Source organism: Crassostrea angulata, chromosome 5 (assembly GCF_025612915.1).
Source record: "Crassostrea angulata isolate pt1a10 chromosome 5, ASM2561291v2, whole genome shotgun sequence".
Taxonomy (NCBI): domain Eukaryota; kingdom Metazoa; phylum Mollusca; class Bivalvia; order Ostreida; family Ostreidae; genus Magallana; species Magallana angulata.
The window spans coordinates 50,795,156-50,818,749 of record NC_069115.1 but is presented as its reverse complement, the minus strand read 5'-3'; the positions used below and the strand labels follow the sequence as shown (position 1 = coordinate 50,818,749).

The window sequence follows — 23,594 nt, the reverse complement described above, 5'->3', positions numbered from 1 at the left end:
AAAGACCAGGAATTCTGTGTTAACAAATGATCCAAACCAGTGCCTACTTCAGCCACAATAAAACCCGATAATCTGATCATCCATTACGCAATTTTCATACAACTTAATCATATTTACATGTAGAATTCCGGCGGACAATGGGAGTCCCTAGTAGCCATGTTGTTTTGCCAAAATTTTTATATATATATATTTTTTATTCCTGCATGATATGCTTTTCATCTTCATGGAGACCACTTTGGATCACATGATGGCTAAATTAAGAGAAAGTTGACTGAAATTTACCATTTCAAGTGTCTTTTCTTCAGAGAAAAATTTGCAAGTACCAGATTAAAGTGTGGGTCACCTTGACAATTTGTGTTAAATAGATTACGTTCCTGTCACTGAAATGCACATCCTTTTGAAAATGACTTTAATCGACAATCCATGCCTTGCTTACACCGTTGTCATCCTAAGAATCCCCAGCTATCACCAAACCCAAATGGTTAAACAAGCAGATTTTTGTCATAATGGTTTTGATGGACACGTTTTAACAAGCTTTTTCACACTTTTCGACAAATTTCTAGCATACAAACAAATACTAAGAACCTGAGATCTACAGAGCTATAGCTAGTGTTAACAAATGAGATGCAATGTTACTAGTTACCTAACAAATGGAGACTGGTGTCCACTCTTTTGTAAGTCTGTTTTCCTGAAAAATACTAAAAAAAACCTGGTATGTGAAATTCCTAATTGTTGCTCAACTCCCTTCAACAACATTTCTCTCATTAGAAAAATATTAGGAATGCTAGCCATGCATAAAATGCCATCTTAATGTGGCAGTCTGGAAATTCAAATTATTTGAAATTATTCTCATCTCTCCTCTACATTTATATATACTCATCACTTAAGTCTATAGAGAAAATTAATTTGGTGCGGAGTAATTAGGCCATGAATATAACAAAATTCTTTGTACTACAACACCTCAAAACCCTCAAGTCTAAAAGTTTAAGTCATTTACAATTAAACACATTTAGATTTAATACCAGTATAATTTAATCATCTCTAATGAACACTGTAAAAAAGACAGACTTGTGAACAAAAGGGGAAAGGGTCATTAGAATTGGCAAAGGCGCAGTTAAAAAGACACTAATATTCAGACAGTAATACAGTCCTATCAAGATAACTCTTGAGATATATACGCACAAATATGATTACATGCATTGTTTTTAAGCCTGCTTGGTGATTGCGACAATGATATAATAGCTCTAGAGTTCATAAAATATTAATGCTGATGCACCACTAGTAGCTGCAGTTGCACATGAAATGTCAACCGACTCTTCTATATCGAAATCAATAAACCACTCCACAGGAAATGTACGGCCAAAGTCAATTTGCAGCCTTGGTGGCATCAGCCCACGAAAACTTGTAAAATTACCTAAAATCCTTCCCAAAGGGAGGCCGGTATAATCCGCCGCTGTTCAGCTTATACTATAATCGGCTGAATGTGAGTGGGGTAGAAAGAAGCCGACTTAACAATTTATTAATGATCTGAAAATTAGCTGGTGACATTCAATTACGATGCATACGAGTAAACCTGGGTACACTTTAGTTTTTAAAAAATAAATTGAAAAAATGTTTGCCACAAAACTATCAGCTATCAAATATCACTCAATTTATTAATTCAAACCTGCATATACATGAATGCTCTTATTTAAATATTAAATATCTATTAATTTATTGGACTACAACAGGAAGAATAGTTTAAATCTGGAAAAAAAGGGGGGAAGGAGGCTACTGAGTGGACATCTTCGCCATTGTGGCATTTTTATATTCATTGACAAGCAATATTATTGAAATGGTTTGCAGCTGATTATATAATTTACCTGTCCAAATATTTTAACTTATTTCCTTGTAGTTTATCAGCTAATTTTGAATTTTTGATCAAAAATAGATTATTATACAAATGTAGAAATATGATTGGCATTGCTTCTCATTAATATTTTCAAGATCAGAACTATGTCAATGTACATCACAATTGTGATTTACAACATTTAGGAGGTTTAAATATTGTACAAAATGAAGGTCAGAGAGACATTTTATCATGTGACATCACTGATCTATTCCCCAGATCACAGATATCTCTCTCTCTCTCTCCCTCTCTCTCTCCATGCGCTGGCTGCCGACATCTACATCCACATCAAAATCCATGTCGGCAGTCTGTCTTTAATTTGAGATCATTAATGATTCATTAATGTAATTGAACACTAAAAGTCGAGCATTAAGCTGTGACTAAGAAGCTCCCTGTCTTGCATATCCTACAATATGATCCTGTTCCAAAACAGAGACTTAAGAAACCACAACAAACCCTGCAAATTTCGAACAATAGTCAAAATGATGAATTAGTCAAACCACAATTGGGGGAATTATGATTATCTACTCCTCAGCCCTGGTCTGACCTCGGTTTAACTCTCTGATGTAATTGATCACACTTACTTACTACAGAAAGCATAATCAAACTCTAATCGACTTAATTCACTGCCAATAAGCTGACCCCAAATAATCAACTTTTTCCCATGCCGAGGTACATAAACAGATAGAGTATTACAATGTTTTTTTTTTACAAGTCAGTTCAGTTCACGGATTATCCCCTCAAGTAATGATTCAACAGCGAACTAAGCGGTAGTGTATAATCCCACACACTGCACTGTTGGCTGCCCGACTGCACTCGTTTCCGTGCTGTAGATGAATGCTCAAAACATGAGGCAGACTTCCTCACGCTGTCGTGTTTACGGAGAAAAAAACTCCCGAGCAAAACAAAATGAACATATACCCACTCACTTTTCTGTCACACATAAACATAAATCTGGAACCTATACATGGGGGTATTTACTGATCAATTCTCAGGAAAATCACGTTATTTGTGAACCTAAATGTTGAGATCCTGACTCTGTAATTAAAGTTTGACTTTTTTTAAATGAATTGATGCTCCAACTTCTTCTAACTACCTACATAAAATCACTCTGCTTGTAAACAGATAGATTTTAGAAAAACATTGAGTCAAGGTCAAATTTAAAAGTTCAAGGCCACCTTGAAAAGTATGGTCTCTTCTGTCCCATCCCAGTATTGAAAATTACAGGGATATTCTACAAATATGCATGAAAAATTTGATTGGTAATCAATTTGATTAGATGGAAATCACACTGGAAAACAAAAATGAAGTCGAAGTTTTCTTTAGTAGGTCGGGAGAGGGCAGCCATACCATTATTAATAGTATAATTTGAAGGTGGCAAATGTAACCAATAAAGCAATATCACTACAGTAAAAGTTAATTATAGATAAGTTCTAGGGACTATTGGATTTACTTCACTTCATATCAATCATTCATTATATCCATGTAGAGTTTGTATACTCTATAAAACCAATACATAAGATGTAAACTTTGTTATTCTTTTACCTCCAAAAAACTTCTAACTAATTTGCTAAATCCATAAATTCATTGTAACTCTAGTTCACTATAACAATAAAATTTGAAAAGGAATTGCAGTGATTTACTCAAAGGACTCCACAAAACAAAACTGTATCTGCTATTTTGCTAAATCTGTGTTAATTGAACTAAACAATTTTTACTTTATAAGGTAGTAAGCATTCTACAAAGAAACCAAAAATGGTAATCTTTTACTAACTCAGACAAATGCTTACAAAACTAATATTATCCAATTTAAAGGAAATTAACATCTTGTTTTAGTCACTAATAAATTATGACATTTTGATCCCCCACCCACCCAAACAATTTCTCCTCCACATTGATTTACTTTTCAAAGAGACAAACTTTAAAAAGCAATGTTTCTGATTCATACCATCTACATTATAATATCAATATCTTTAATGTAATAATATGTGTGAACAAAATATGCACGTCATCAGTTAAAAGTTCTTGCTTATTTAACTCCCATGTCTAGAAAAAAAAATCACACCCCCAATCTGCTTGATATTTTTCCTTAATTCCATTCATGAATCATACCTTTATTTTCATTCATAAAATTCATTAGCTGTTCAGATTAAATTAACAATTCTATATAAGTACAATGCAAGCAGCAATTAAACTTAAATACGTTTTTGTTAATGCCAATCAATGCAATGGGTCAAAGAAGAAGCTGAACGCTCTACAAAATAATATCTCTTTACTTTATCAAAGGACGGTGATATACATGTATTATTAGGCCACACCAGTTAAATTAATTTCTTGTTCCTCAGACAGCAGATGAAAAAAAAGCAGGCAAGCGATTAAATAACAAAATAATTATTTATTGTAGGCAACTCTTTTAGGCGGTACGTGCGTACGGTTATATTTTTTAATTACTACTTTTTTCTGATTTATAAAATAATACGATTTATCAAAATACCAAAAAATAGAGCAGAAATAGAACAGAACTAGAACAGAATTTCCAGGATGCGGGAAATCTAATATAATATTATTAGTAGTTTTTTTAGTAAAAGCATGCGGATCCGACGAGCAAGAAAATTAAATGTGGTCTTACTGTAACTCTTTACACATATACCTGTATCTTTTATATTTTTATGCCCTTCTGTGAATTTCAATGACCACACAGCGTGTACTACACTAAACTTGATCAGTGTTTAATTGTTTGATGAAATATTCATGAGTTTTTGCCTCTAAATCTTTGGCCTAAATTCTGTTCCCATAGTACGATGAATATTAAAGGAACAAAAAATCAACAAAATGAGATTTTTTTATTGCTTCAAAACACTGTAGATGTCAAAGAACAAAATCAAGAAGAAGTGACGCGAGTCCTATCCTAAATCAAAACATTATAAGTAAATCAGTTCCTCATTAACTCAATAAGATGGCAACAAATAATTCTTTCATTCCTATTTCCAAACTACTAATATCTTAGCTTTAATTTCCTTTCTGAATAAAGACCTTCAGTAATTTAATCAATTTTTACAACTATAAACATTAAATATTCACTTCTGAAAATGAATCTATAAACAAAGACCTTCCGCCAGTATTCCAAATACAGTTCTCCTGTGAAAGGCCATTGTATACCGAGAGGCATGAATCATTGCGAAATTTTGCCAGGTAGACCTATAGGTGTTAAATACAGCTGACTTGATTGGCCTTTGTCCAGCAATGATTCATAGGTATATCCATTCAACCAAAAATTGAACAAAGAAACTTCATGTAGGAGACTAACTGACTCGGATGCTTCCCGAGAAATGAATGACCAGGAAACACTAATAAAATATAATGTCTTACTCCTGCTGGTACCTTGAAAATATGGACATTCGGTGTTAATTTTTTTTTTCTTGTAAGCTGACAAATTTTTCACTGTTGTTTTCCTTTTTATTGACATTTTTAATGGAGACACATTAATTTTTACATGGATTGTAGCTATATGTTTATATATACTCTAAAGACTTAAAGAATGAAAATATTAAGTTTTTTTTTTCTTAAAAATAACAGCCTACTTTTTTCAAAATTCAATAATACTAATTCTATATACCATATGCTATTTCAAGTTAAATTCATAATACATGTTCTAATACTAAAAGATTGTGTTTTAAAAAATTATCTCCAAAGCTGGAAACTAAAATAACAATTTTAGTTTGAAGCCATATATATAGCCAAAAAATTGAAAAACGCGATATTTTATGGGACGACAGGAATAATGATAACCAATCGTAGCATTTTGTGAATTCCAATCTATTTTTTTTTTCTATATTGTAGAACAGATCAAATCTAATATTGACCTCTAGGTTACGTGCAGGCTAATATAATGTTTGATATTTTTTAGATAGGTCAATATCAGCCAATCAGTGACCTATGAAATAATCGATCGTACATACAATACAAATGTACCGGTGATATAAATTATTTTATTCCATAATTGTTTACAATATTTTTCACACCTTTTGCATTCTTTATTACCAGCTTTCTTAATTAAGGAAAAATACTTTTAAAATTGAGGAAGTTAAAATGTCTGCAGTTAATCGTACATACCTGTGTGGCACTTCAAAATGGAACTCTTATGCCCTAGCTTAGTAAATTCTTCACTTTGGACTTGTAAATCTTCAATATTTGGCAAAGTTATACTGTAAAATTAAACAATAAAGTATGTTCTATTGTGTCAATTTGTGTGGTCAATACACATAAAATGAGCTATTCACAAAATATATTTTCAATACATGTGAAAAAATATTCACAAATATCTTGAATTTTGATTTCGATAAATTAAGCCAAAATTTATTAGGAACAGCAAATAATTTAATTAAAAACAGAAAAGAAAAATTACAACAAATTTTAAAAAGCCTATATTTTTACCGTTACCATTTTCTACCGGCTAGGTCTACTATTTAATATATTTATGATATTAAATGTTCATATTAAAAAAAAAATTGAAATGGGTTGGTGTTGAAGGGAACAAGTAATAAACCCGTGTGGGAGTATTGTTTCTAATACTGACAACACAACAGTCACATCACAACAAATGTATAGTGAATAACTGAAAAAGTATTTACCGACACTTGACCGACTATCAGACGTACTGATGGAGACGCGTGCAGTAAAGTAAAACATTACTTTCTGTGAAATCGTCACTTAAACAATCACGTTCATTGTTTCAGTTCAGAATGACATCCATCAAGGAAAGTGCCTTATAAAAAACAAGAGGGTAAAGCAGGTACAACTCACACAAACAAACAAGCCAGAATATTTAATACAGGAACTGCGCAAAACTTTGGAAAATTATTTATATTGACAATAAACCACGTTTCATTTGTAATCAAGCTGTTAAAATTAAGGTTTCAGTTATGGGCGACATGTTAAGTCGTGATTTCGCGGCACATTACGTCGCCTTTATGGGCTGTCAACAAGATGCTTAATTTGCATACAGTGTGTCTTCCCTAGTAATTAGTTCTTGGAACCAAACCATTGGAGTGACCATGTGACAATTTGCCGCTAATCTGACATGTGTACATTTATCTTCAAAATCTCTGTTGCTCTTTTGTTGAATTTTAAAATATTCTAATCCATCTCCGTCACAGAGACTTATTTTTCGGATGCCACTTTAATAACTTTTGCCGACATCCCCAAATGAATTATAATTACAAGTCATATTTTAATTCTCTAGGAAACATTTCAAAAAATTATTATTCAAAAATTTATGTGTTGTTTTTAACATGATTAATATATACCTCAGAAAACTCACTTTTTTTCATAATAATTAAGTATAATGCAACAATCATTAACAGAAACATGTGGGGGAAATTTAATATATATCAAATGAAAAAGCTTTTATAACAAAATATGCAAAAGTCTATCTAATTTTTGAAGAAAAAAAAAACCTAATCAAATGCTTTTGCATAATGGATTTCATATTTAAAACATGCAAGTTTCTACAAAAAATTGTTCTCTCTCTCTTTCTCTCTCTCTCTCTCTCTCTCTCTCTCTCTCTCTCTCTCTCTCTCTCTCTCTCTCTCTCTCTCTCAATCTCTTATCACAAAAAATGTGCAACATCCCTGATGTCCAAAATATGTGGCAGACAGCTGCACTGAATGAGTACACAAACTGCATCTGAATGGGCAGCATTGATTTTCATTGACTAGTGGTTACTTGTACTAATGAGCCGTGTAGGTGGTACAGCCAGGCATTCACATAATAAAAATATTGTGGCCAGGCAGGATGCTAGCTAGGCCACCAGCAAACTAAGAGGGGGCTCTATTATCTCTCCTAAATGCAATTCTTTTTTTTGATATTGATATACCCACCACTAACAAATTACCAGTAGCTAAGTTCAGGGAATCGTTTGTGGGGTTATTATTAATATAAATATATAAACATTGTCATTGACCTCGTCTATTGGCCTCGTTCATAATCCCCCACTCCCACACTGCAACCTTGACTGCCTGCGGGTATCTTAATGACTTAATTGGTTTTCCCCTTCCCAAATATCTCCACATTCTATTGGCTGCATGGATGCCAGTTATGAATTGCTTATTCATGTAATATGTGTATTAAAGTTTTACAGTAACAATAAATGATCATCTCATTTATTTTAGCATTCAAACTTTCTTGTTGACAAAATACAACATTTATATTATTCATATCCTTATGTACATGAAAAATTCAACAGACATGAAATCTTCCTTCATGATATGTCTGTTATATTCTGTTGAATAGGTTTATTCAACATTGTGAATCCATGCTTTGCCAACAGCTAATAAGCTTATAATCAGTGCATCATCATTGCCATTGCAGGGGGTCTGATAATGAAAGATGCAATTCAATTCAATCTCATAAGGGTTTTCAGAAGGAACTAAATGTTCTTAGCAACAGACCTTGATGTGCATTGTTTTGAGGTTATCTGAAAGTGTTATCCTAATCTATCATTGCCACATTAACAGCGGGGTTGACCCCTCAGTGGCTGTCCACTTTGAAGAGTTTCTGGCCATCACTTAGTGGGTACCAAGCACGGCATCAGTCTTATATCAGTATTACCCAGGCACGTCTGACAGCGAAGACTTTTTCGTCCGTGACCAACTGACCAGTTCAACCCAACTGTGTCAAAACACAACCCCCAAAAAACCAACAGTTTTGTATCAACAACTTTTGTGGTCATGTGACAAGAGCTAATTAATTTCTGTAATTATCTTGAAGCCACAAAAGATAATAAACACAAAACCAAAACGTTTACCGATATTTTAAGTTGTTAACCGTAAATTTTTTTTATATATATCAAACTTATTTCCTGAATTGCCTAAATATAGAAAAAGTCAATTGGAAAACAAATTCACTGCCAATTTCTTTTCTTAGAAATATTACTGACAAATCAGAGCTAATAATTTTGCAAGGCATATCATTTTTTCTCACACAAATACAAAATTAATCTTATGTGTTAGAAACTTAAAAAGACGCCAAAGCACTGACCTGAATCAATTTACATTATGAGATGGTTTTTTAAGAGGATTTCCCTCTTTTTTTGTATATTCTGATAAATATCAAATAAACAAATGTGAAACAAGCAGCTATTTTACGGGGAGTCTGCTCATGAGTCACCCTCACAAAAAAAAGCCGACCCACCAGGAGCGATTGTAACATATCCCTCCTGACCCATCCCTCCATCCTACACACAAATCTGGACAAATTACCCCCATTCCTTCACATTTCTCCTCCTGGTGCCGTTTAATGCCACAGTTCATGGTTTTACAATATAGGTCTCTGTGACCTCATTGGCTGGTACATATATCCTATTTAATATAAATCTGTTTTTTACTGTGAATAAAAACTACCTTGACGCTTGGCACAGGTCAGATAATTATTGTAATATTGTTACACTTACATATTCTTTTATCCCCTGCAGATGTGCTTAATCACTCTGGAAATAAATAATCAGTGGTTTTTTAACATTAAATATTAAACAAAAAGAACTGCGCATTCATAAAGACAAAATGTTTTTTTATTAATGAATATCAAAATGTACAAATATCAATTCTTTGTATGATGATTCTGCGGATTTTGAAAATTGAGTAGATCAATTAAATTTCAAATCAAATTATAGTGAAACCTCATTATGCAAATTTTCAGATGTCTGCAATTTGCCTTCTCAAAGCAATTTAGCATGTTCTGAACAAAAGAACACATCCCTCCTTTTTTAATTAATCAACCTTTGGACTTTTAATGCGTTAAACTTGAATTTCAAAAGTACATTTTCAAGACTGTCTCCAGACATTACTCTTAATTAATGAAAATGACCAGGTACCTCCTAGGAACCTAATGATATAAAAATTCACTTGTAAGAGAGTGCAAAATAGCAAGTCATGGGGATCATATTGCGTTATCATGTGATTTGAATCATTTCTAGAGTCGTTTCATGTGAAGTTATTATTCTCATACACATTTAGTTGACACAATCAGATCAAAAGAGGACTTCAACATAAAATGCAATTCAGTGTCTTATTCACTTTATTAAAATACTGACTGATTGCTATAACATCAAAGAAATAAAACTGAAGATGTTAAAGTCTTCTCTATACATCTGTTTCACAGTCTGGCAAATACATGTACCATGCACTCTTTTGATGTTATGAATTCATATATACTGTAATCAGATAGGTACTTACATGCATTAAAAAAAAACCTAAACAGTGCTTAGTGCACGCAGTACTAGAAGTACAAATTACATCGCTGCACTTAACTATACTAGTGTATTCACTGCAGCCCTTAGTATCAGTGTGATAATCTGTGACCTTTGAGGCTTTGTGTGGTGTCAAGAGCAGCATATCACGCTAACCTCCTAAATATCTTAGTTATGAGTACCTTGAAGATTCCACGTTAATTGACACAATGAGGCATATCCACTACCATCAAGTGTCTCTTTGAAAATAATTATTCACAATGCCAGATTCGGTCTATCTCCTTGTTATTTCTCGATGACAACAATCATGTAATAAAGACAAAATCTATATTAAAGATTATGATGAAAACGGGTGAATATGTTGCACTCTTTTAACTAATCTATTTTCTAACCATGAGACCAAGAGAATTCTTTAAACAGGCTATGTTTTGATTTTAAAGTTTTCAGTAATGTCCAATGTTTTTATCAGTGTGGCCTGCAATAAAAGAGGTTAGGATATATTATATAGAATTATGTAATGGTTTTACTTGATGTGGTTTTGTGGTGAATTGTTGGGAGGTAAATGGTGCCGATCTCACACTATAACAGTCGAATGGACCCAGTCAAACACAAGCTTTCCTTCGACATAACCTACATTTATAAATATGTCCCTGTATTTATGTCCATTCCGTCTCTGAGAACTCAGTGTGTGTGTAATGCGTAATCTCCATTGAATCTAGGCGACTTAAATCCCCCCACATTCACTTAAGTCTATTTCTTTTTATTGTGTCGACTAATCGTCCGAGTGTTGTTACATATCGGATAAGTCTAATTACGTAAGTTATCAATAAACGGTACACATAGTCCGTGAGTCAACATAAACAAATTCTTGAAGCCACCCACGCAGATTTTCACTGGGACAATTCTAGGTCATGACTTGCGACCAACTTGACATTATATAGTTTATGCATGCATTTATTAATTCGGTGCTTTAATTATGCAAAGATCGCCATATAAATATACACAGAACACTTACGATAGAGATTCGTTGCACCATGCATTCTACTTTCATTTTTGATGATACGCATGCGCACAAATGAAACGCAATTTGCATATAGGCCTAACTTTCGCGCCAACTTGTATATCTTCTCATATAGACTCGCAGTGAACTTTATCTTAAACTGAAATTTTATAATATACTCTCGAAATGATTAACTTATTTGAGTTATACAAAGAGGGAACTTTTAAAGCATTTGAATTTGTTATTTTAATTTCTTAATACACCCATTTCATGTCTTGCTAGAAATTTTGATTGTTGAGAGTTCTACTGTACATAGCAGAGTTTTCCTATATGACCTTCTGTTCTATACTTTGTTGGATTATCTTTTAAATTTCTGTTAACGGGCATATATAGTAGTTTGGTTTGAACTGGCTCAATTCATTGTATGTGTAATATATTTGTAATTTATTTGAAGTGATGGAAGAAAAGTTAATAAACATCTTACTTTGATCAGACTTTTAAATAAGTAAGATAAACTCGTGTTAAAAAACATGAATCAGGTGTATTGAACCATTGAAAAAAAGGAAAGGGAAAAAAATTTAAAAAACAACAACAAACAAACACATAAAAAAATAGTCAACAAACAACTTTTCACACATTAGATAAAATATATAATAATGATATCAATTTAATTTTATCATCACACAATTCAACACTGAAACACGGAATTCAACGTATGATAAAAAAAAATATCTCAGGAATGACATGTTTTCTTCGGTCAAATCTAATACTCAAGCATTAAAAAACCACTATAATCTACGTACCATCATTATAAAATTCTGTGTGATATTACAGTCAGTACACGTAATTAAACAAAACCTGTTCTATGCTGTAATGTTTGTAAATTTATTCTTTTTGCGTAAATGAAGCTGTTGTGACATTATTGGTATACATTGTACATATGTATATTTGATATTATGACTTGAAATATTTTTAAAATATTAAAGTGTTTTGAGCTTTTTCTCAATTTAGAAAAAAAGTGGGTGTTGTGAGATGAAATGATAAATATATAAGTTTAAACAGTTAAATGACCAAGTAAAATACACTATTTTAAAAATTAAATTGTACAAAATATAACCATCCTTTCTTCAATTTTGCCTACTCATTATATACACTCCGATTGAATTCGGTAAGAGGAAATAATTGTGCACGCCTTATATCTTTATTCTCAATTCTCAACTGTCATAAATAATTTGCATTTTTCAAACTCGATAACAAAACGCGGAACAGATTAGAATTTGGTTTTACGACTAGAGATCAATCAAGCGAGTCGTCCTCTGTATACGCACGATATTATCTACGTTACTCATGTAAATAGAACTGTGGGTTTTACAGGTAATTCGCATATGATTGACAGCCCTAATGAGCTAATCCCTGAGAAAAAATAGTTCCTCGCTTTGGCGAATTTTTGTAGATGTAAAACCGAATGACAGCAAACTTTGTAATAAAAATCAAGTTTTGTATTCAATAATTAAAGAAATTTTATTTGGCTTATCTCTGAGAACTAAATTTTATACCATTCGGAGATTGCTAGAATGCAGAGAGAAAACACTTAGGGCGGAGTAATATATGTGAGTCACACTGCGCGGAGGAGTGGCTTAGACCGAGTAAAACCGCGACAAATTGTATCTTCATTCATAAAACCACACCAGTAGCGCTCATGTCAACATTTATAGATGCTCTCTAGCCGTTGTGTTTTTGTTATAATTCTGTGACTTGAAGTTAAACCACATGCATTTACCTACAGATTTAAACGGGCTTACCCCATTCCCGGACTCCCCCCACAATATGTCCGAAGTTCTGCCCGGGGAGAGAAGTTTAACCTCGATACTTAACGACACGGGAGGAGGGGAGCTGGTCAGGACAGGGAGTCCCAATTTTGTGTGTTCTGCCCTACCCTCTCACTGGCGTTCCAACAAGACATTACCCCTCGCGTTCAGGGTAGTGGCCCTGGGAGATATTAAGGATGGGACAAAAGTTCAGGTCTCCGCTGGAAACGATGAAAATTTCTGTTCAGAGTTGAGGAATTGTACAGCTTACATGAAGAATCAAGTGGCAAAGTTTAACGATTTGCGTTTTGTGGGACGTAGCGGTCGTGGTAAGTATATTAGTATATCTACTGTAGTCACCTATGCACGTTGTGTGTCGTGATATTGTAAGTTTCCGACCTTTGACAGCTGATTGAGTGAAATGGACATGCTACCGTGATCTGGTCATATGAAGCCTGTGTATGACATGCTCGTATAGAAATTTGGGACCACTACATGGTTTTACGCACATCTTACGAAATCGGAAATAGCCGTACTTCATGCTCTTTGAGAAAAAAATACTTTCTCAGGTTTCTTCTGGTGGTTTGACTCGATAGGCGACTCGGCAACGTATATATCGGAAGTATCTATCAATCTATTGCTCTTAATTCAAGTTCTTTGAACTGAGGACACTTTTCAACCATGTCATGAGAGTTCAAAGTAAAGTCCTGCCATTGTGAAGTGGCCGTGCTGTTCAATTAGCAGCCCCATATCCCCCAAAGATGCACCGTTGCTGTGTTAAAAATGTTTAATTTTTTTTATTTTTTGAAAGAATACCTGGGATTTGTCGTGTTGATTAATTACAATCGCTTTAAGAAGACGCAGTATAATTACTCTTGCGATATTTTTTTGTAGTTTTATAGGCTGAATGTGGAACTGTTGACAGTGACGGGAGATTTAGACGTAACGTGTATAAACAAATCCGTTATTCTCCTACTGCTTCCCTCAGTGCGACCCTCTCTTATTGTTGGGCCTGACAGTGAAGTCAGCCACACAAATACCTCAAGTTCGTAGTTGATTCATAGTTTTTCTGTTTACATACCTTTAAAATTTTCATTCATGAATTGCTCAGGTATCCGTAACGGATTACCAGGTAGTGGGAAAATTTACCTGGTGGGCGGTTATTTTTTCGCCCGCCTAAGTAGGTCATAGTAAACATTGACCATATATGGACGAAACGTAGTAAAATAGTTAACAGCTTAGATATACAAGTTAAAATACATTTAAATACCCGTCCTTCAATTGGGATCGAATTCAGATTACGTGGCTTAAAAGATACAATTCGTTTCCAGAAAAAAATAAGGTATATCGACTCTGTCACCTCTAAGAAAAGAATTCTTTCTCTTACAAAAATGATTTTTGACCGGTGGACCTAAACTAGGTCGCTAGAAAATTCGATCAATATTAGTAGGTTTCGAGTCTTGTACACAAGTAAATTAGAAACAGTAAAACATTATTGTTTGAAGGTATAGGGACTGCCACCAGAGAATTAGAGGGGGCGTTTTGCGGAGGAAGGCCCTGGGGTATCGGTGGAATATTGCGCATCATCACGATGCCGTCCTTAATTGAAGAATAATAAATATTTCTTGTCAAAGCAGGTCAAGAAGAGAAAACTTATTTGTTAAAGGGAAATTCTATAACAGTACAAGGCGCAATATTTTTGGAAAACTATTCCTCGTATTTATCCCATTTTATTATCCCACTTTTAATAAGTTTATTAGATGGATGTGTGTCTTTTTTATAACAATTTTCTGAATCCTTGAGAAAGCATTAACAAGAAAAGCCCCTTTGGCCGGCCAAATTCTTCGAAAAAAAAACCAGATCTAAAAGGCTCAATTATTTTTTCACCCTGAAAAAGCTGCCGTTATAATATCTGTGAAGAAAATTAGCATTTTGTATAAAAAACGGTGCTTTGGAGTGTAAATGAGGATAGACCCGTTGACCCTCTCCCCATAAATCAGCTTTAATTACTGAGCAAAAACGTCAATAAATAAGCCCCCCAACCCCTTTTCTCTTCGACAGTACAACAATGGATAAATTAAGTAAAAGACACTTAATAAAAAAGCTTACGACTGTAGTCCCCATTCATCAATTCAACTGTCACCGAAATTTATCTTAAACAAAGAAGATGTCTCAACTACCATCGAATTGTCATCAAGACTTTTGTTAATGAATATGTTTTATTTCCGATTATAATGAGATAAATTTCTTGACGTTTTCATGAGACGCGGATCAATCTCTTTTGTTGTTTAACAAACGAACAAAAAAAAAATCTTAAGGGATTGCCAAGGATTGTCATGCTACAGAACGATTTTCATTTTAACAGGAAAAATTATGTTAATGCAATTCTAACAGTAAACATATTAATTACTGTTATTCATCAAGACTAGAGAAAGAGGGAGAGAAGATGATTTAAATTTTGTGCGAAATTTTCATTTTTGTTTTATGTTTCGTTTTTCAGGAAAAAGTTTTACTCTGACAATCACGGTATGGACACACCCTCCACAGATTACCCTATACCAGAAAGCCATCAAAGTGACCGTAGACGGCCCACGTGACCCTCGCAGTAAAGTCAGTAAGTACCCCGACCCACCAACCACACCCTCTGTACTTTTGATATCAATTTATAGGGGGGTCAATTTCAGGTTCGATTATTCATTGGGCACATACAATGATTGCGTAATCTCTCTGATCTATGAACCGTCTGGCTGATACTTTATCAAAAAGTTAAACCGTTTAACAGAATTTTAAAACGAAAATCTCCGTGAAAAAAAATTAAACATCAAACGAACTCATGAATTTGTAATTAACAAAATTAAAGCTATCTGACAAAAAAGCGCGGGTTTAGCATGCCGCATATCTTCTTCATCAAAAGCCACGTTTTTTGGCCTCTTTGGGGACATGTTCTTCACTGTGACAGTTGTTTCGGGAGAGATGTGGTCTAAGTTGATGCAATTATACCTCGAACCCGATCTTTAGATTTACATTACAAAGGACCTTCGGTATAAATTGCCGTGTGTGTTACGTAATACGCATAGGATACCCATCCAGTGCTGTATCAGGCTCATACCATCTGCGTCTTTAATGATGAAAAGGGGGGAAAAAATCCTTGAAAAGAAGTTAAATTTCATTAATTTTTTTAAAATGAAAACCCTCGGCAATTTATAATTATTCCAAAGTCGAAGAAAAAATGGTATTCATTGCACCTTTACCCTATAAACAAGGGGAAAGATCATTAGTTAGATTTGAGTGTTACGGAAATTTATCGGCACCATATGGTGATTTTTGACACATGTACCCTAATGTGAGAATTGGTCTTGCAATAGGGCATTAAATCGCTGCACTAGCCGTACTTTAAAAAGTGTATTTTTTTTTCGAAGAGAACGTTTCCATTTCTTCGAACACCTTTGGAGAAAAATTAGTTTTCTAGGCGTTAGAAATAAATGGAGTGTTCTATAATTATGGAAATTAACTTGATGCTATAAAGTATTTTTTGAGATCCCTTTCGCTGATGTCTCAAGAAAATTGAGACACCTTCTTTTTACGTCCGCCATGTCTCGTAAGACGAGAACTGTTGTTTTATAGAAAAGAAACCGAATACCCTATTTGATTAAGGTCTGCAAATAACCACTGTTGAGGGGTAGATGAATTTTCGAACCTCCTTTCTTTCCTCTGGGACATATGCCGATTTAGGGGGAAAATGGGAAGAAAAGCACGTGTCGAAACGGGGGGAGTTCGCGCACGTGTTCCAAAGAAAAAGCGCGTGTGATTCTTATCGACCAAGTCGGATACTGTCGCTAGAATTTATCTGTATAGGACATCGTAAAAAAAGATTAATATCAGTTCCTACAAAAAATAAAATTTATTAACGACACAATAGATTTATTTAAGGCCTAGTGCGTTTAGTTTCGGTGTAAGACAGAATTCATTTCGGAATTGAATAAAACCGGAGATATATGTTTAATGCGAACAATCCGTCTTTTTTATTGCTAAATGAATAAACAAAATATCACTGGCATCATAACTTATAATAAAATATTCTAATAAAATGTCGCAATTGACAATGACAGATTATTTACCCTATATCCGCTGTTCTGTCACCTAACGAAATTCCCTTATTTTGTAAATGAACACAAAAACTCGGTTTCTTGAATGTGCACGAGAGTGGTTAAACTTTTGGTGAACCACAAACCCAAGATTTTACAACAGAATGTGTGGTATGATAGTATAATTGTGGCAAATTTATGTTCATAATTAATAAACAATCCACTAATCCTATGCCAAACGATAATCTTTACTACCAGAATTTACTATAAAAATGACCCCCCAAAAATATAAAAAATAAAAAAATCAGAAATTCATATGCGTATTTTTATTATAAAACACCCTCTTCATTTCTATTCCTCTTGTACTTTAGGTACGTATTATATAATTTAAAAAAATTAAAACTCGAGATGTAATTAATACAGTGAATTAACAAATATTTCACCGTGATATTCAACGTTTTTGTTCAGAAACAAAGAAATTTCTGATGTTTTTGGGAGTTCCCAGTTTTCCGGTGGGTCATAGGATAGCAATGCAGTATGTATGCATGATTGCTTTTCGGGAAGTGAAACTTCGGCTGTCCACGTGACTCCTCGCTCTATAAGCCTTGTTTACGAGTAAATAACAACATGGGAGATGACAGCAGAAAATGGACAGATTTTATGTCCGTCCGCAGTAGATTCTAGGGACCCGGCAACGCCACACATACTACAGGATAAAAATGGCATTTATGCATAATAAATTGATAATATGTCGATCATGAATGCTAATATACGGCCTGGATTTATATGGCAACACGGGGACTGGAAATCAAAAGGGAGTTGGTACCAAGGACCCGACCTGTACAAGTTAACAAATACAAGGATTAATTGTTCCGATCTATTGACGAAAAACAATCACTCTCGCTGTCTTCTCGCCCCGGTCTCGCTTTTTGATTAGGTTGACGTCTTTCACTCCTCTTTCTGTACACAATAAGTCTCTCATTTCCTCTTTTTCCTAAAACGATGACATTCTATGTATTTTTGGAGAAAAAATGTGCATTTCAATAAAAATGCTAATTTTATAGGAATATTTGCAGTCTTATAAATTATCTTTATATATGAGTTCAACATAGTAAAAACAAATTATTTTAGAAAAAAAAAACATTGTATTGCGTTTGTACATTAATTTCATCTGTTTCGTTTCAGAATTACGGACTGATGACCGACGCGTTAGATGTCCTCTAGACCTTCCCTCGGACAGAAATCCATTCCCAAATCCCTTGGAATCCACCCGGTTTACCCAACACATGCCGGAATGGGGTCCCGTTCGTAGACCGACGTCACATCCTGGGGATTCCAGACGACTACAATCCTCAGATTCCAACGGATTCCATCACAATGGTAAGCCTGGAATTCCATTATGTCAGAGTTTTGGGAATAAGATATAATTTAGAAACTGGGGGAAATGGTTGTATTGAATTTACAATTTGGTTATTTGTAGTTATTTCATTTTATTTCAAGATTGAAATCCCCCAATAGAAGATATATGCCGTGTCAATGGAATTGATTTACTTACGTACCGAAAAAGGCTCATAAAAGAGAAAAGTTTTGAAAATAGAATGAATTTTTAATCGTGCATTATGCATGCAAATAAAAAAATTCAATCGGGACAATTTTAGACCTGTCGTAACCGCATATTTTCTAAGAACACTTCGAAGAAATCGGCATTTTGTCGACAGACCGAAAATGTCAAAGATCTTAAATTAGGACAATATCCGCGAAAATTGATTAAAGAGTTCGGTCGAAGAAATCTTAATGGAAAATGATACTATTTGCTGCGTCAGTAAAGAATTTTTTTTTTAACTGACACATCGTAATATATTTCTTCTTGTGAAGGTGACGAGGGCTATTAGACCTCGTGCACAAAAGTCGGCACCGTCGCTTTGCCAGACACGCTTGGTACTGCGACCCACTGAGCTTTATTTTAGACACGCCATTATCCAAATTCTGCCTGATATATGCAGATATATTCTATCAAATATCCATAAATTTAATTCGCCTGACAGATTGACCTACATTAGATTTTTTTGCATTGTTTTACTCTTTTTTTTGGCAGATTCGATTGGGAAGAGAAGTCACTGGGGATTCGACCCCTCCCCTTACCCCTCTATCACAACCCATGCCTCGGTCCCGGCCTATACTCAGTCACAGGGTCTATCTGTCACAGGTAAATTTTTCAGAAGTGAGTAGTTTTGCGATTTGAACATGCTTCATGATATATACAACCAAGATTCGCCAAATCAGCAAAATGGAAAAAAATTTATATAGACCCAATCTGTCGTAGTTTTCATTTGTAAAGGTCATGTGGAGTTGACCTTACAAGTTACTCCATGACTAATAATGATTTTGTAATACATAAAAAGGGAGAAATAAATTATGTGTCAACGTTTAATATTCCCAGAGTAGGATGACTTGGTTGTGTAAATTAGAGGCAGAATTTGTCCCAGCGAATACTTGTTATAATACAAGGCGCTCTTTCTGCAGACGCGTGCAATTGGTCGCAATATTATGCAGTCTTCGGCTCATATATTATTTAATTGAATAGTTAATGTCGTGAACATACCAGCAGTCTAGGACAAATAGAGAATTAATGAATCATTAAGACATTAAAGTCATCTGTAGTTTTTTGTTTCGTTCATTGCACGCCATTCTGAGCAGTATAAAATAAAAGAAATCACGAGGCATGTTAGTGATTGATAGTGAAGATGAACCTTCAGCTATGACAGGGGAGCAAGACACCGGCCTCGCTTCCTTGTCTGATCACCTAATCGCCGTAAAATTGAGGAAGAACCTAAATGTGTCAACTTTTTTTCTTTTTCTATAGGACATCCAATTACCCCCGCAACTCCCATCACTCAACCAATGGATCAGGTGCTTCAAGACAATAGAATTCCATTAATGTCCAAGGACAACACACAGTTAGACATTTTACCCCCAAATCAAGACAGATCAATGCCTGTTATTATTCCGGATCCGCAAAGAGCGGACGGAACGGCTCTGGAACAAAGATCTTCATCACTTGATCAGCAACTCTCGTTGTTTTCGCGATTTCCTGAACACAGAATGCCCGAGTCTCGTTTTCAAGAATCCAGACACATATTTGGATCGTCTAGTTTACCGCCATATCCCTCTACAAATTCAAATCTAGCTATATTACGTGAAAGTGCTATCCTCAGAGCCTCGGAAAACATTTCAAGAGATATTAATCGGGAAATCTCGCTCCCCATTCCTGGCTCTCATAACACCTACCCCATGATGACCACAAACGAAATTTTGGATAGGATAAATCCTCCCACCACTATGACGTCATCATATTTGAGCACCTCACCAAGTCTGTTTTATCCACACATATATTCAAATCCGCCGCCAATGCAATCCGGTCTTTACTTACCCGAAGAGAGAACATACACTATATTGGGTCAAAGGTCACAAGATATGAACGCGGTCAGGGGAGACCGCCCTATCTCCGGGACGCCCCCTCGCTTGCCAATTGAAGGTCCAAACAGACAACTCATCAGAGACGACTCTGATGAAAGATCAAGAATGGAAGCAGTTCGCGCCAATTTAATGCAGCCAATGGACACCCACGTTACGGACGCGAACAATTCACCAGTACGTCAAGGCGGAAATCCAAACACTGTCGCTGACGTCTCATCAGTTTGGCGGCCATATTGACGATAATCATGTAAATATAATTTTTTTCTCTTCGCAACTTCCCATGTTGCTATTGTAATTTTGGCGGTATGCCGGTCTTTTTCTTGCGCCCACTTCCCGAATTCGACGTTTTTCAAATTGACAGAGGGAATCGAAAGCTTGCGCTGGAGCTTACAGTTAGTCGACGTCACTTAGACGCTTTGGACAGGCGATTGTACTTTGCCAAGACATTTAGCATTGAAAGGAGAGGATTGAAACTGATTTAATGGTGCTCGAAGATTGTGTTTCGGAAGGACAGTGTTTTTTTTCTGGGATTCTGTGATCTCATGGACGTTGACATACTAGTGTTACGTGCCACGTGCTTATCGAAATGTTGTGTAAAAAGTCCAGTGTTTTGATCTCAAACATGTTTGTATCTACTTAATATACTATAGTATCAGAAACTGTCAGCTATGAAACATTATCTCATAAAGCTAATGTATTTATTATCTCTGCTACAGTTTATTTAAAATGTGAGGGAAAATTGAAAAGAAATCTTTTTTGAAGTTTAGCATTCTTGTCCATGATCAATAGTTCAAGAGCCTTTGTGATTACAATCAATTTTGCCAAAGAAATCCTTATGGATGTGTAGAAAATGTATTTGAATCAAGGCAGGTGGTTTATTTGTTATGAGGAAAAGTATTAGATAAAGGATAGAAAGTATTACCTTTGATGCTGCTCATTGAACCATCCCGATCACGTATTTATTAAGCATCCTTTCTGTTCATTCCAATTTTGTCGTTTTGTACATTGTGATGTAGTCTTTCCAAATCTTTAATGTTGAATCAATTTTCAAAAAAGATGTATTTTTTTGTTGTCATGTCAACAGGTACAAAAATCGACGACAAACATAGGCATTAAAGACAGCAAGAGCCGTAGAGGGTGATAAAGTGTTTATGATATCTGTAGTTATACTTGAACGAAAGAAAGCGATAAACGTTTTGAACCTTTGTATATTTATAGACACGTGTCTCTTATTCGAATTTGCAAAACTTACTGAAGAATATTGTGCAAAGTTATGTAATGTACCCAAGTCTGTGGAATCTTTAGAGAACAGAGGAGGGGTCTCTTGTCGGGGATATTGTTTTGATACAGTTTTTATTTCCATGCTTTAGTGCTGTCTTTTCCAGTCTTTGTATGCCCGCACTTTTGTGTGGTAAAGCATTTAATAAAATGTTGAATATGTGTTTCATAGTGTTTCTGACTTTCTACTCCCGTGTTAAACGAGTCGATGGTAAGTATATACAAATAAAACCCCTCACCCTCTAGTAAACTTGCACACTAGGATAAGGGAAACCGTATAAGTACTTCCGGAACTCATTCTGTACATGTATGTACTAGTTTACAAGTGCTTTCTGTCCACAATTTCAGGGATTCCTGGATAAGTTAAACTAAGATAGACGTGAATAGATCTTGATTTTGGCCCTTTATAAATTATAATATTGATAGCATATAGCTTTTAAATTTTGGACGTGCGTTTGGCAAATATGACCCCACCCTGTATGAAACTAGATTTATATTTCCACAAGCCATATATTTAATGAAAAATCACATATTCTTTACCACTCGTTTATAATGACGAACAAAAATGACATCAAAGACTATATCAATTAATTGATTTAATGATTTATTTATTTATTCATTTAGTTATCTAATTTGCAGTTCAGAGCGTTCATATCTTGTTCGTAAAAATTATGCTCTTTGTTCATTAGAAGTGACAAAAAATCAACAGAAAACAGAGAAAATAAAAACATGAGAAAGGAGGATATCATAAAGTTTGCCGTAAAACAAGAGAAATGTCGATAAATAATAGGAGGATATAAACGAGGAACAATCGTAAATAAATCCAAACATTCATAATGCATGCAGTTTGGTTGCATAAAAAAACAAGAGAATGTGAGTTCATATTGATAACAGTCATAAATAAGGGATAGATTATGGAGTATTATTCGCCACAACCAGTACACACCTCTTTCTCTCTCATTTAGTCTCCTACAGTCTTTTTATTAGAATTTTTCTAAACTGTAATCTTTTAATTAAAGTGCTTAATAATTAATTTCCTTGACAAATGTGCGGGCGCCATTTTATAGCCTACAAACAGTGGGTGTCAAAATACATTGTTATTGATTGCAACACGTTCCACAATATCTATCAAGTTTGTAAATGCAATCCAAGTTACCAGTATTTCATTTTTACCTATTCAAAAGAAAACATCATTTATATGGAAAAATGGGAAGGGGGGTTGACATTGGATACGTATTGTCAAAAAGAACGATTTTCAGTAATTTGAGGGGAAATCCCGTTAGAAATGTAGCTAGACGAATGTTTCATATTTATCAATTATATATACGAGGCAATAAAGCATTAAGATGGCGGATGTATTATAGGTCTCTGGTGGCCCATGTCACCATGTCAACCAAGTTTGATATATCGCGTCACGTGATTCTTCCTGTGTAATGGCTACCGGAACTAGTCTCCTTGACATTAGATAGATATGAAATGCTAACATTTTTGATAAATGAAATCACCTTTTCTTTAAGGATTAAAAAATTGATAACTTCGAATCCCATAAACCAATCATTCTGATATTGCAAATAGAAATACTTGGATGTCAAATACTTACACTCCTATTGCTTAAACTATCACCTTCATGCATCTTGTATAAACGTAAAACGATTCTTTTGGCACAAACAGATTTTTTTTAAAAAAAAGCTTAAAGCATGCTTATGAAAAGTATTTTGGGCATTTCCCAAAACTTATTTTAAGTTACATGTATATGTAACAACTAAGGTCCAAACCTATTTACCGGTACATATTGTCCGGCTTTCCGGTGAAC

The 23,594-nt window shown here is 34.6% G+C and overlaps 2 protein-coding genes across 16 annotated transcripts in view; one reads left to right on the top strand and one right to left on the bottom strand.

Moving 5' to 3' along the window:
• Window positions 1-11,197, bottom strand: part of LOC128185650 (transcription initiation protein SPT3 homolog) — a 71,883-nt gene extending 60,686 nt beyond the window's left edge. For 3 of the 11 annotated variants that reach the window (XM_052855265.1, XM_052855269.1, XM_052855259.1), the window contains exons 1-2: window positions 11,149-11,196; window positions 6,002-6,093 (exon numbers count right to left, since the gene is read on the bottom strand). The gene's annotated coding sequence lies outside the window, so the exon portion shown is untranslated. Of the gene's footprint in view, window positions 1-643; window positions 699-6,001; window positions 6,094-6,519; window positions 6,654-9,338; window positions 9,375-11,148 lie in introns of those variants that run through there. The other 8 variants (XM_052855267.1, XM_052855263.1, XM_052855266.1 and 5 more) reach the window with 7 other exon arrangements.
• LOC128185648 (runt-related transcription factor 1-like) overlaps window positions 1-21,945 on the top strand; it is a 49,719-nt gene extending 27,774 nt beyond the window's left edge. For 3 of the 5 annotated variants that reach the window (XM_052855253.1, XM_052855250.1, XM_052855254.1), the window contains exons 2-6: window positions 12,920-13,270; window positions 15,442-15,555; window positions 18,212-18,406; window positions 19,122-19,247; window positions 19,890-21,945. In XM_052855253.1, the coding sequence (XP_052711213.1) occupies window positions 12,920-13,270; window positions 15,442-15,555; window positions 18,212-18,406; window positions 19,122-19,247; window positions 19,890-20,740 (1,637 nt within the window). In that variant the 3' untranslated portion in view covers window positions 20,741-21,945. Of the gene's footprint in view, window positions 1-12,797; window positions 13,271-15,441; window positions 15,556-18,211; window positions 18,407-19,121; window positions 19,248-19,889 lie in introns of those variants that run through there. The other 2 variants (XM_052855251.1, XM_052855255.1) reach the window with 2 other exon arrangements.
• The last annotated feature ends 1,649 nt before the right edge of the window (window positions 21,946-23,594 follow it).